The following is a 13,590-nucleotide window of genomic DNA, read 5'->3' as shown; positions in this document are numbered from 1 at the left end:
CTGCCGCTCGAGAATGGTCAAGTGCAAAAGATAAATGATTTTTATTTATTGTAGTCGGAAAAGATTGATAAATACGAAGGTTAGGTTTGATGTTGAGGTCAGAATGTGCATACGTGGTTGTGCGGCTTGACAAGCAAATCATTACAAAATATTATAAAGCGCTTCTTGATTTGAGGAAAACAGCCATGCCAACATGTTTGTTTTTTTAATTCTTTTTAATTTGAATATAAATGGTGTAAAATAGAAGAACTTCCAGACCGTTTGCCGACCCCCCGCTTGCCTTCCAACACGCACGCACACAGCACTCCTCCCTCCTCCCGTCTCTGTGATAGAGAGACATTCACAAACAGGACGAGAGAGAGAGCGCGAGCGAAAGAGTAGTTGCAAGCTTGCAAGACTGTGCTTCAGTTTGTCATCACCCGGGCGGCAGCCTAGCAGCACGCGAGTAAGCAGCGAGCAACCGAGCCGAGGCGCACCGGAACCGGACGGCACTGCGAATCGACATCACAGAGGAGTTTTTCTTTCTTTCTGTAATCTTTCTTCCGTTTATCCTCTTTCCCCCCCATTTCCTTTTAACTTAAAATTGTTTACATCCCCCGCTCACTTTTTGCTCCAAAGAACCGGAACCTCCTCCACCACCGCCTAGCAGAACCTCGGACGTGATGCGCACCTCCGCCGCGTAGACGGCTGATCCGTATCTCACTCGCAAAAAGTGGACTTAATTGAGAGAGGAATATTCTCTTGGCTTCATTGGATTTCAACTGCTTTTCACTCTTCAATCGTGTGGATTTTTAGCCCATTTTTCCTGCTTTTTTGCACTCTCCGAGTTCCGGAGTGGACACCGACGACAAGCGGAGCCTGGAGTGCTCCAAACTAGGCTACCGCGCAACGCTCACCCGCTCCAGGTAGAAAAACAGCCACCTGCTCGCATGCATCACATTCTCCATGATTCTTTTGAACTACAATGACTCGCTTTCAAAGACATTTTAAAATAATCGAAAGAACGAATGTGCATTGTTGAAGAATGTTGCGATTTGAGACACTTCTTGTCCAAATGAATTCGAGATTAAAACCAATAGCGTGTTCATTTCCGCCTTCATTGCACTTATTGCAGCATTGATCCGTATCGACCGCCGTCCAGCAGAATCCAATAAAACCTGCCTGACACCAACAGTCGTGCTGGTTTGCGTTCTGGTGAGCTCCATATACAGCAACGATCTGAGTACAACGAAAGTCTGTCTGATCTCAAGTTTGTGAACTCCTTGACAGACTGTGTTTCCGGAGCTCATTTTTGACGAGCTTTCCTCAAAGGGTCACCACACCTCCCCGTTTTTGTGTTTGCGAGCTGAGACAAATGAATCCCAATGGAGAGGGTCCTAGTTGGACCTCTGCCTCGAAATGACCCCAAAACCAATTAACGAAGTGTGATTTCTGTGCGTCCAAGGAAAACAAACATGCATGCGGCATTTGATATCCATCAGATCCACTTTTGGCAGATGGTGATGCTTTGGAATCATTAAAAATGAAAATGAACGCAATCACATCCTCATCATCTTTCTCGGGACCTGAAAAGCGCATTTCTTTGCATCATCAGCGATGTTCCGGATATATAAGTTCCTGACACGATGGACTTCTTTGCAATTTGAAGCTTGGCTGGTGGCAAGCCCAGATGCTTTCTAAATTTTTGGGAGGGGGTGCTCGGGAATAGTTTAAAGGCCAAGAGGAGGTTATCTAGGATCTTGTTCAAATTATGTTTTTGAGAGCAAGCCTATTCAAATTTCATCGTAGAATTAATGTTAAAAATTCTAATGAATGAAGATTTAGTGGTTTTGGATACCCATGTTCTCAAAGCTCTGTGTGTGTGGGGGGGGGGGGGGGCTGTCTCCTGGGCGGGGTTGTATATAGGACCTATAAAGATATTCCAGTGTGTGTTGAAGCCTTCAAAATTGTTATAGAAATAATGCATAAATGATTCATATGAGATGCCTAAAACTTGAAGACTCAAGCCTTGACTATCCATGTTTAGAACATACAGATTGGATGGGGTGGGGGGGGGGCTTAGCCAAGACCCCTACACCTATAGATGATGACATGATGTAGGGGGAATTTGCAAGTTTTTTTGTTGCCTCCAATCATTCTTATTTATTTATAAAAGAAAATGTTTGACTTATGCAAATTAAGCAGATTTTGAGGTGGTACATGTCCAGCGTTCCGAAGGTTTGTACACTTCCACCTAAAATAAATGTTTGGAAAATTGTGCATGTTTTTAAGATGATTTTGTCACAGGAATAAAATGATAAGGAGGTATAATGGAATAGGAATAAAATGCTAAAAATTCAAGTTTACTAAGTGTACTAATGAGTGAATGTTGGGGATATTGAGGATGGTAGCGAGGAACCCATACATGTGAACATTTCCAGAAGGATACACATGTTAAGAAACCTGGGCATTTTTAAAAATGATAAGAATTATTCAAGGAGGGGGTGTCATTTTAAAAATGATAAGAATGAGAAAGTTATAATTGGGTCCTTATACTGCTATCCCCAGGCCTTGAGGAACTTGTGTTATCTTTTATTATCTGTCTTTGAAACACACAGACTCTTGTAAGTGGATTTAGAGTTTCAGTGTGTTTATCCGTCCGTGCGTGCGTGCGTGTGTGTGTGTGTGTGTGTGTGTGTGCACGCGTGTGTAAGTCAGAGGCGGTGAATCCGGTCTCTCCGGTTCTGCCGGAGGGGCAAGAAAGCGCGTGAATGAAGGAGGGTTTGGCTGGAGACTATTTACATGCACAGCACACAGTTTGCGGCCTACTCAACTTTGACCTCCTTCTCTACTTCCTGTCAAGTAGGCCGCCAACCTCATGACTCACACAACCGCATGTGTGCGTCTGGTTATTGTTTTCCTCCTGACACCTGTCAACGCAACGTGTCGGGTATCTCCCAGAGTGTGACTCAAACATGTCCAGGAAGTAGACATGTCCACGCCATCTTTCATAAACATCTACATCCCTCATGAAAGATGATTCCATGCAGTAACCTTTGCCCTAGCATGTGTGTCTTGTTTATATATATATATATATATATATATATATATATATATATATATATATATATATATATATATATATATATATATATATATATATATATATATATATATATATATATATATATATATATATATATATATAATATAAATAAGTCACATGACTTTGGATTTACTTTTACCGTAATTTTCGGACTATAAGTCGCGTTTTTTTTCATAGTTTGGGTGGGGGGGCGACTTATACTCAGGAGCGACTTATATACATATATATGTTTTTTTTTTACTTTTTTGGGCATTTTATGGCTGGTACGACTTATACTCCGGTGCGACTTATAGACCAAAAATTACGGTATTCTTTCAACAAGTTAACCTGCCACCAAGGTTTGCTTTTATTTTATTTATTTTTTGCATGATGCATTCAGGTGACTTGCCAAAAGTGGCAATATTTTTATTCTGTTTTGTTTTCCTCATGTTCTCAACCTTGAATCTGATTCTCCATCTTGTTGGTTTGGTTTGAACATGAAAAAGTCACGTGACTTTGGATTGACTTTAATTTTAGTTCATGAAAAGTTGGCATTTTTAACACGTATCACGTAAAGCACAATGTAAACTGGCTACTGTAGATTGCTGTATGTCAATAGATGTGCGTGCGTGTGTGTTAATCTGCATCAAACAATAGAATGTGAATGGAGTCATTAGTGTAATCCCTTTTGTCATGCGCCCTGGCTGGACCCCACACGCACGCACACACGCACACTCACGTTTCCGCTGCGTGTCTTTTGTCTTGTTGCAGCTTTGTCAAAGAAAACTAAATTGACTTGAATACTAGACCTGCTTAAAGTACCGTGATGCCGACGCTGAACCGATCGCATGGCAAAACACGAAAACCTCATGAAAAGTTGCAGACAACAAACATTAGAAAACGTTTGAAAAAGTAAATGTTTGTAAAAACATTTGAAGTCAAACAATTTCATCCAACTTTTTAGGACAAGAACAAGCAAACATCTTAAAATACAAACAAGCCTTTTTGTTAGTTTTATTTGCCAGACCACCATTTCCATCACTTTTGCAATTGTGATGAATCCCTCAAGGATAACAAGTTTCAAAAATCGCTTTTAGTCTCTCATGTATTGCATAACGTTTTGACACAAGCATGCTGTGACATTTGTGACTTTTGTGTTTTGAGGTCATGAGAAGTTTGTTTTATGTCTCACTAAATTCCAGCCGCAGCATTCACATGCTCTTTGCTGACATGCGTGAGTGTGTGTGTGTGTATTCACATGCACTCTGAATATGTGTCTATTTGCTTTTCATACTTTCCCACATTGATGTTTCCTCAGAATGGATCAAAGCAAAAAAATAAATAAAAATACAATAACAACAGAAATCTTGGGAGTGATTGTTTTAAATTAAGAGCTAGCTCGTTGCTTATTGTAGCATTACGAACAAAACATGCATTTCGCAGTTGCGACGTTAGACACTCCATAATAATCATCGTAACGCATCGGATGAGAAGGTGACACAATTTGAGTGATTGCGGCGTTTCCACGGTAACGAGTGAGTGTGAAATGCCTTGGCGATCAGTGGACAATTTACCGGTTCTCAAAGAAAACACACACACTCATTCACAGCCAAATGGAAGGGTGTGTGTGTGTGTGTTTGTGACACAGCAGGGAGGCAACATGAGTGGCCAGCAGCAACAGGCTGAGCATTTGCTGCTCTTTTGCTGGCTTGAAATAGAAGAATTAGAACACTTGGCTCTCCAATAACCTCACTTGTTCTTTGTACGTAACGTGTACACAGCTCAAACAACGTTACCACGTTGCAAAGTTAAAGTTGTCTTCTACCCTCTGGTCTAAACGGTTTTCCACTTTTTTGTCTTCCAGATTAATGGCGGCCCCAAGGCAGCACTTCCTACTCTGCCTGGCGGCAGCACTACTATCGTGGTGCAACGCCACCCCCACCGACATCCTTTACCGGGTCCTCGAGGAGCAGCCGCCCAACACCCTGGTGGGCAGCCTGGCGTCGGACCAGGGGCTCCCTGACAGCGGGCACCTGTACAAGCTGGAGGTGGGCTCTCCCTATCTCCGCGTAGACGGGAAGACAGGCGACATCTACACCACCGAGATCTCCATTGACCGCGAGACCCTCAGGGACTGCCGGAACCTCTTTGATGATGACAAGTGTTACCTAGAGTTCGAGGTGTCCATCACGGACATGGTCAAAGGCATCGGATCAGGGCCTCGCCTCATCGAGGGCCGCATCGAGGTTCTGGACTCCAACGACAACACGCCCCAGTTCTCCTCACCCATTCTCACCCTGTCTATTCCTGAGAACACCCACGTGGGGGCTCTTTTCTCCATCCCCATGGCGACCGATCGTGATGCCGCTAGTAACGGCGTGGCCGAATACTACCTGAGCACGGGACCCGACGCCGAACAGCTCTTTGGACTGCAGGTGGCGGTGGACACGGACGAGAAGGTGCCCCAGCTGGTTGTTAAGGGGAACCTGGACCGTGAGAAGAAGGACTCGTACGACCTAAACATTCGCGTGGTGGACGGTGGGCGGCCGCCCAGGGCCAGCAGCGCCCTGCTGAGGGTGGTCGTCACCGACCAGAACGACAATGCGCCAACGTTTGAGAGGAGTCACTACGATGCTGAGCTGGCGGAGAACAGCCCGCTGGGACACTCGGTGCTGCAGGTCAGTAGAATCAAAAAAGTAGAGTACAAAAAGTGAAGTTTTGTCACGGTCTCCCACGGTACTGTGGGAAGATAGGGCTGCTGAGTCCCAAAGACTCAAAGGTGCACAACGGTTCAGCTTGCGGTTTACCACGAATGCTGTGCATTCCTTCCAGGCCTCGCACATGCTGATCTAGTCCCTCATGTTTTTCACGATCTTTCAAGACTTACCACGGGCAAAATGTAGACGTCGGGTAGCTGGGGAGGATGATTGTGGCCCTGGAAGAGTCTAATCAAGGTCCCTGTCGCTGACTTTGTTCACGTTCGTTCTTTTGCACAGTAACACATATTCCCGTGTGGTAGCAAGTGTGACATAAAAATGGCGTCAGACATCTTTGTTTCCCATTCCGTGCCGGTATGTTTCACGCAGAAACATGGGGAAAAGCTTCCTTTTATGGGCAGCGTGAAAGGGTTTTTAGATGTGTGACAAGGTCTGGCGTAAAATATTGTAGTAAAACTCCTTGCAACACAGAAGAGCCAAAGAAATGATTGTGATTTCACACAGCCATCTTGGGCTATAGATTCTGCAAAATTGGTGTACAAGAGCATTTTTTACACCGCAGAGTGGTCGGACTGTAATTTTACCTGTCAATAATTTTGGTCGGAAGTAGTCCCTGCTTCCCAAGTTGGACTTCTGCCACTGAACATACCCGTTTTATCTTCCACACTGTCACAGACTTGCGACAGTCAGGATTTGCCAAGGTGATAAATTCCATGTGAGTCACCCATAAGGTAGCCTTGTTAGCATGTGACGTAGCGCTAGTGAAAGAGGCGATTGTTGGCATGTCGATCTCAGTCAAACATTAACTGCGGCTTCTGGGAAGGGCTTTTTTTTATTTTTTATTTCTGTCTAGCCGATTCTGCAACAAACCTCGTCACTCTGAGCGGTCACTAGCCAATCAGTGATTATCTATTGCTATTATTGAAGGTGATGCTTGTCACGTAACACCTTTTCAAATGAATGCGGCTAAATGTGAAACATGTTGATTAAAAAAAAATATATACAACCCAACCTTAATTAATACCTCCCCCCAAAGTTTCATTTCCATGACAAACCATTTTGAATCTTAATTTCAGATATGGAAGTATGCATCTGATTGTAGATTTTATGATATGATTCAATTAATGGTTTAATGAATCCACCTATCTTTAGATGGATTTTAATGTTGAGGTAGCAAGCTTTATTTGAAAAGAAATGTAAAGGAATACAGTTTGACACAAAAACAAGACTATGAATTGGCGACACACTTTTTGCCTACTCTGTATATGCAATCCATATATCTTCTTAGAGTTTACGTTACTTAAACAACCCCTTGGCATTCTCTCTTTCTTGATCAACAGGACAAGTCACAATTGAACTCACTCTTTGTTACTTGTGTGCTTTTTAATCCAGAACATATTGTGACTTTTAAGCACCTTCAAATGATTGATTGTTTACAGGCATTGACATTTTCTGATCCTTAGTTGCGGTTGTCCTTTTCAACACTAATCTTGTCGTAGTCATTTGACATGGGAGGTTTTTAGATAAGGTCCGCTGCATCTTTTCTCTAACAATCAATACAAGACGGACGACTCGCAATCTCTAAATCCCGGTAACAGGACGTTGAATCGCGTACGTAAAAAGTCAAGTTGCCTTATTAGTGGTCAAGCGAAGACAATCGACTACAAAAAGAAATGTGAGCTAAAGCGTCAGAGCGGGTCACGTTGGTTAATTGTTAGCGTGGAAGACAAACGGCACTTCTGTCGGCCGTTTGCTCGTCGGCTCGATAGGCAATCCTGCCCCAAGCTGTCAATAATTTACAGGCCGCTCGGCGAAACGCGGCGCTCTTTAAAGCCTTCCCGCCTGGAAAGCAAATCAATGGGCAGGAGAAATGATCTTTTCTTCAGCGTTAACCGCTGGCGACTGGAATCAGCAGCTTCCGACTGTCGGATTTCACTCGGCAAGGGGCAAAGAAGATTTTGATTAGGAGGTCGGATGAACCTCCCGTCTTGCTCTTACAAATGCCTCAAGGATTCTGCGGAGCGAAGCAACCTTTCACACCCTGACGTTGCTTTAAAAAGAGAACACGGCTGCTGAATTAATCATTTTTTTTTATTAACATGGAATAGAAAGAAAAGACACACTAACGTCTTCCAGTTTGAGCTCCAAAGTTAAAGATGAGCTGAACTTAACAGTACGTGCCAATACAACTCTTGGACATTCAATCATACTTGTTTTCATTCAACTTTTAAGTAAGAGTGTTTGTGGTTAGGGATAAGATTAGTGGGGTAGGCTTAATGGTTGCTCAAGATGAGGAGGTTTAGTAGTGGTAGACATTAAGGGGTCAAGGTTAGGATCAAGGTTTATGGCTAATGGCCCGAGTTTAGGGTTGGGCTTAGGTTCCGTGAGGGTTTTAGTGTAGGTCAAGAAAGTGGGTGTCTCAACCGTTCACCCCACTCATATGATTTGCGCTGCCAACTTGGGCCTTTCTCAGCTGCATAACATTTGTATAATGTTTCAATCCTTTTTGAGGATGGCAGACCCCAGAATGAAGAAAAGAGACATACTGTGTTGCTACAATGATGTAAGAGTGTCTCACTTGCCAAGGTGAATTTCTGAGCATGTCTGTATCAAGTACTGCTTTCCAGTAAATATTTATTGAGGCTCGTGTGTGTACGTGCATTTGTGTGTATTATAGTTTGGGGTTAGGCTTTAGGTGGATTTGTCACTTAGGGTAGAACGAAAACATGTTTGGAAGGTGAAGAACCTTTTAAGGGAATAACTCCCGTCATAACGCTCCCTTATGCCAAGAATCAAAGTGCACTTCCTTGAGTTGTTTGTACACTGACCCTGTTTAAAAATTCTTAGTTGAAAAAATAGCATTTGTTCCCCCATGTCAAAAGTCTGATTAAGACTTTTATTCATCCTGACAGGTGTAGGGTATTGTTCTAAAATTAACATTAGTGTGCACTCATGTAGCCATCTTATTATTTTCCACGAAAAGAAAGTATTAAAAAGACAAACACAATCCTTCTAATGATCTCCAAAGATGAATGAACGATATGTGCCAGGACAATTGGACATTCAGAGCAGCTCTTGTTTTCCTAATCAAACTTGCTTTATTTGGCTGAGTGAATGCGTATCACAAGCGGCTATGATGGGTCCTCCCTTCCCGCTGCTAATGTTCCCAAGTGGAGGCTGTGCTTTTGTCCTATTAAGAAGAAGAACATTAACATTCATTTGTGTCCGTTAAAGGGCAATGAGCCGCCGCCTGTCTCAATGATTCTAGCTTCCAGCTGGACGGAGGGGAAATATTTTTAGCGGTAACTTAGCTAGTCGCTGTCTCTCTTTATAACTTTTTGCGAGGGAGTAAGACGGAAAATAATCTGACTAATGCGTCTGGTGTCAGGAAAGTCTGTTGGACTTTTTAGTTGAACAAACATGTCCAGTAAAATGGTCTGTTGGAAATTGCTTGATCGTTATGGTCAGAGTTTAAGGTTATTTATTCGTGCGAGTTTGGTGGATTAGGATAAAATTGGTTTATATGTAGGGTTAGTAGGTTAGGTTGGGGGTCAGATTTAGAATTGGGGTTAAAATAGGGGGTTAATAGGTTACTCTTTGGGTTAGTTGGTGGGCTAGGGCTTCAACCGAAGCTTAGGTGTTAAGGGTTTAGGGTTAGGGTTAGATCTGAGGGATTATGGGATTGGCTACATCTGGAGATTAACGAGAGAGTAAGAAAAGGGTTTGGGTTTATGTTTAGAGTTAATGGTGTAGGGATGATATTTGTGTAGGTGCATGGTTAGGTTTAATAAATTAGGTTAGAGGTCGAGTCTAGGGTTAGGGTTAACGGTAAACTTTAGTGGGTTAGAATTCCAAGTAAAGGTTGATGGGCTAGGCTAAAGAGCAGGGTTAGGAGTGGAGTTATGGATACGGTGAAGGTTAATAAATTAGCTGTCATGGTTTATGGGTTGGGTAATTGGTTAGAGGTTATTATACTACTTATTTGGTAATGTCTTCAAATGTTTTCATGGTTCTGTCATTTGGGACTCAAGTGGTGAGCCTTGAAAGGGTAAACGCATGTTGTCTGTCTTTTCAGGTCCGCGCCAACGATGCTGACACGGGCACCAATGGCGAGATCGACTACAGCCTGCACCAGATGTCCGAGGCAGTCCAGAGACTTCTGCGCATCGACCGTTCCACAGGAATCATCTATGTCAAAGGCATGGTGGACCGTGAGGAGGAGAACATTCTCAAGTTCTTCGTTGTGGCCAAAGACCGTGGGCCGAACTCTAAGAGCTCCAAAGTCCTGGTGACCGTCAAGGTCCGGGACCAGAATGACAATGCTCCCACTATCGAGATCCGCGGCATTGGCCTAGTAACTCACCAGGATGGAATCGCCAACATCTCAGAGGACATGCCGGTGGGCACCGCTGTGGCGTTGGTCCAAGTGTCGGACCGTGACGAGGGGGAGAATGCGGTGGTGACATGTGTGGTAGCCGGCGATGTCCCATTCCAGTTACAGCCTTTGGGTGAGTCCAGCAATGACCGTAAAAGGAAATACTTCCTGCAAACCACCACGCTGCTGGATTACGAGCGAGTGAAGGATTACAGGATTGAGATTGTGGCAGTGGATTCCGGCAACCCCGCTCTGTCTAGCACCAACTCCCTAAAAGTGCAGGTCACTGACATGAATGACAACACACCCATCTTCTCCCCAGCCATTGTGGAAGTTGACTTTGCTGAAGGGAACCAGCCTGGTGACAAGGTGCTACAGGTGCTGGCCGCTGATGCTGACAGTGGCAGTAATGCTGAGCTGGTCTACAGCATTGTGGAGCGCTCATCCACCACTCTCTTTGAAATTGACGCCAGTAGCGGCCAGATTCGAGTAAAGAACCTGTTGGATCGTGAGGAGATAGAGCGCTACGAGTTTCGTGTGGCGGCAGCTGACAAAGGCGTCCCGAGCAAAACTGGCACAGCAACAGTGATAATTAACGTCCTGGACCGGAACGACAATGACCCTAAATTCATGCTGAGCGGTTATAGCTTCTCCGTCATCGAGAACATGCCACCACTCAACCCCGTGGGGGTGGTCACCGTTACAGACATTGACAAGGGCGACAATGCCAGAGTAAAGCTGTTTGTTGAGCCCGACAATGGCAAGTTTATCATCCAGAATGGCACTGGAAACATTTTGTCCAGCATCTCCTTCGATCGAGAGAAGGAAAGCATCTACACCTTCCAATTAAAGGCGGTGGACGCCGGTGACCCCCCTCGCTCCTCCTATGTGGGCGTCACCATCAATGTACTGGACGACAACGACAATGCCCCTTATGTCACCACACCTGCCAACTCATCCTACACATACCTGAGCCCTGTCACCCCATTGGAGACCCTCGTGGCGGTAGTGGATGCTGAGGACTTTGATTCCGGACCTAATGCTGAGCTGGACTACACCATCACTGGGGGTAACCCCTATGGACTCTTCCATATTTCGCCCACCACGGGAGAGATCACATTGGCGCAGAAATTCACCGGCAAGCACAACGGGCTGCATCGGCTGGTGGTTCAGGTTCGGGACAAAGGCAAGCCGCGCCGTCACACAACCGCGCTGGTACATGTCTTTGTCAATGACACCAAGGGCAATATGTCACTGGTTGAGGCTCTGGTGGGGCACAGTTTGTACACCCCCCTGGACCGAGACATCGCAGGGGACCCCAACTATGCCCTGGCACAGCGTAGTAACATCCTGTATGGAAGCCTGGCTGGAATCGCCGGTGTTATCATGGTCATTGTGGCCGTGGTGGTCATCAGGCACAGGCTCCAGAAGGACGCAAAGAGCGGCTACCAAGCGGGAAAGAAAGAGAGCAAAGACCTGTATGCCCCCAAGCAGGGACCCAAAAACTCCAAGGGGAAAAAGAGCAAGAAAGGCAAAGCTCCCAAACCGGCCAAACCTCTGGAAGAGGATGAAGAGGCCAGCCTCCAGAAGGGCCTCAAGTTCAACCTCATCAACGAAGCCGTAAGCGACAGCCCCCGGATACATCTGCCCCTCAACTACCCGCCGGGTAGCCCCGATCTGGGGCGCCACTATCGCTCTAACTCGCCGCTGCCATCTATCCAACTTCAGCCGCAGTCGCCCTCTGCCTCCAAGAAGCACCAGGCGGTGCAGGACCTCCCTGCTACTAACACCTTCGTGGGCACGGGTGACAACAACTCCACAGGCTCCGACCAATACTCGGATTACAGCTACAAGGCCAACCCGCCCAAATACAGCAGCAAACAGGTAGGCCACTACGCAAATGCGCCCATGTACCAGCGGGACATCTATTGGACCGACGGGGTGTGGTAGTTTGGCCCGGGGAAAGTACGTAGACCAAAGTTGCACTCACCGAACCTAGATTCCCCTTGCCACCACGTTCATCTTCATTTTTTTCTTTTTTTTACGTTTGCTTTGGTTTCCCTTCATTTTTTGATTTCACCCTCCACATGGACATCATGAAGGATGCGGAACAGACCATATAAGTGAACCCCACTGAGACATTTTGTTGCTTAAACAACAGAAAGGGGCATTTAAAACTTGACGAGGGTCTAGCCTTACTTTGCTGTCTTGTTTATTTTCACTTTTGCGTTCATTGAAGGAGCTTTTGCCAGCATATCCTTGCGAGTGTCGACTTCTCACGCAGACGACATCCCGGTTCAGCGTCTATTTGACAAAGCACCACTGTGAAACCCTCACTTTAATTTTCTTTTGTTTTTGAGTTTGTTTTTGTATCGTGGAGAGATTTCTATTGGTTTTGGACCCGTCCAGTATGTTTTCGTAGAAGACATTTTTAAAAAGTTAGTAAGGTCCTTCTGTTGATGGTTGTCAGAATCAGTCAAGCTCCCGAAAAGACAAAAAGTTTGCACAGACTCTCGGTGGGTAATGTTGGCCTTCTTTTTTTACCCACGGTGCCTTGTTCTATTTAATGTCCTCGGTGTGTCTGTGTGTGAGTGAGACGTTGTTCTTGGCTTCATGTCCACGACTGGCTGTCAAAAGTAGTGTAACAACAATAACGGACAATCCCAGGTCGAGATAATAATAGAAAAAAAATGTTCAAAGGTCAAGGTTTTGGCCCTTTCAGGTGAGATTTCTGGTTGAGCCTAAAATGCACGAGAACGTTTACAGGTGAACTTTAATTGACCTTATTTAATTTTACTTGTATGCCTTTCTGTGAGTCTTCCAGTCTCATGGATACAAGCTGCCAATTACATCAAAAGCTCAGTGGCTGGTTTCCACAAGATCAAATCAAACTGACCTTTCAAGGTCATTTGCATTTCAAGTAAAAGCCTGAAAAATAATCTTGAGTAACAAAATATGGCAAAACTTTGTATAATAGTTGCCAGATGTGCCACAAGGCTGTGAAATCGGAGTTAGCCCGTTCGCATTAAATCGTAGTCTCGTTTCTTTACCGTCACACCCTGTAAACACAGAACGCTATATTACGTGTGTGTTTCACTGTATGATCCTCATCTGCTGTTTGTGTTGACGACACATGCACAGGCAAACCAAAGACGCACAACACACATAAATATACACACACACACACTTTGCACTCAGTTGAAATGATTTACACCAGTGTTCTTCCTCTTCTTGTTCTCTGCTTAAACTTCATGTACATACAATGTTTGTATCATTCTTTATTTGTTGTTGTTTTTTTTAAAATCAAGTTAAAAAGCAGATTTCATTTCAATAAACATGCTTCAATGTGATTGTGGCGCTCTGTGCTTGCTTTCACTCATTGCTTGATTATGACGAGGACAATGTGGGGATGATGAGGATGACGAAGGAGATGA

The 13,590-nt window shown here is 44.6% G+C and overlaps 1 protein-coding gene across 1 annotated transcript in view; it reads left to right on the top strand.

Moving 5' to 3' along the window:
- Positions 1-329: 329 nt before the first annotated feature.
- Positions 330-13,590, top strand: part of LOC133154115 (protocadherin-1-like) — a 75,996-nt gene continuing 62,735 nt past the window's right edge. The window contains exons 1-3 of the mRNA XM_061278564.1: positions 330-905; positions 4,929-5,742; positions 9,857-12,040. Of these exons, the coding sequence (XP_061134548.1) occupies positions 4,933-5,742; positions 9,857-12,040 (2,994 nt within the window). The 5' untranslated portion in view covers positions 330-905; positions 4,929-4,932. The remainder of the gene's footprint in view (positions 906-4,928; positions 5,743-9,856; positions 12,041-13,590) is intronic.

This window comes from Syngnathus typhle, linkage group LG1 (genome assembly GCF_033458585.1).
Source record: "Syngnathus typhle isolate RoL2023-S1 ecotype Sweden linkage group LG1, RoL_Styp_1.0, whole genome shotgun sequence".
Taxonomy (NCBI): domain Eukaryota; kingdom Metazoa; phylum Chordata; class Actinopteri; order Syngnathiformes; family Syngnathidae; genus Syngnathus; species Syngnathus typhle.
The sequence above is the reverse complement of the archived record's forward strand: the minus strand, read 5'-3'. Positions and strand labels throughout refer to the sequence as shown.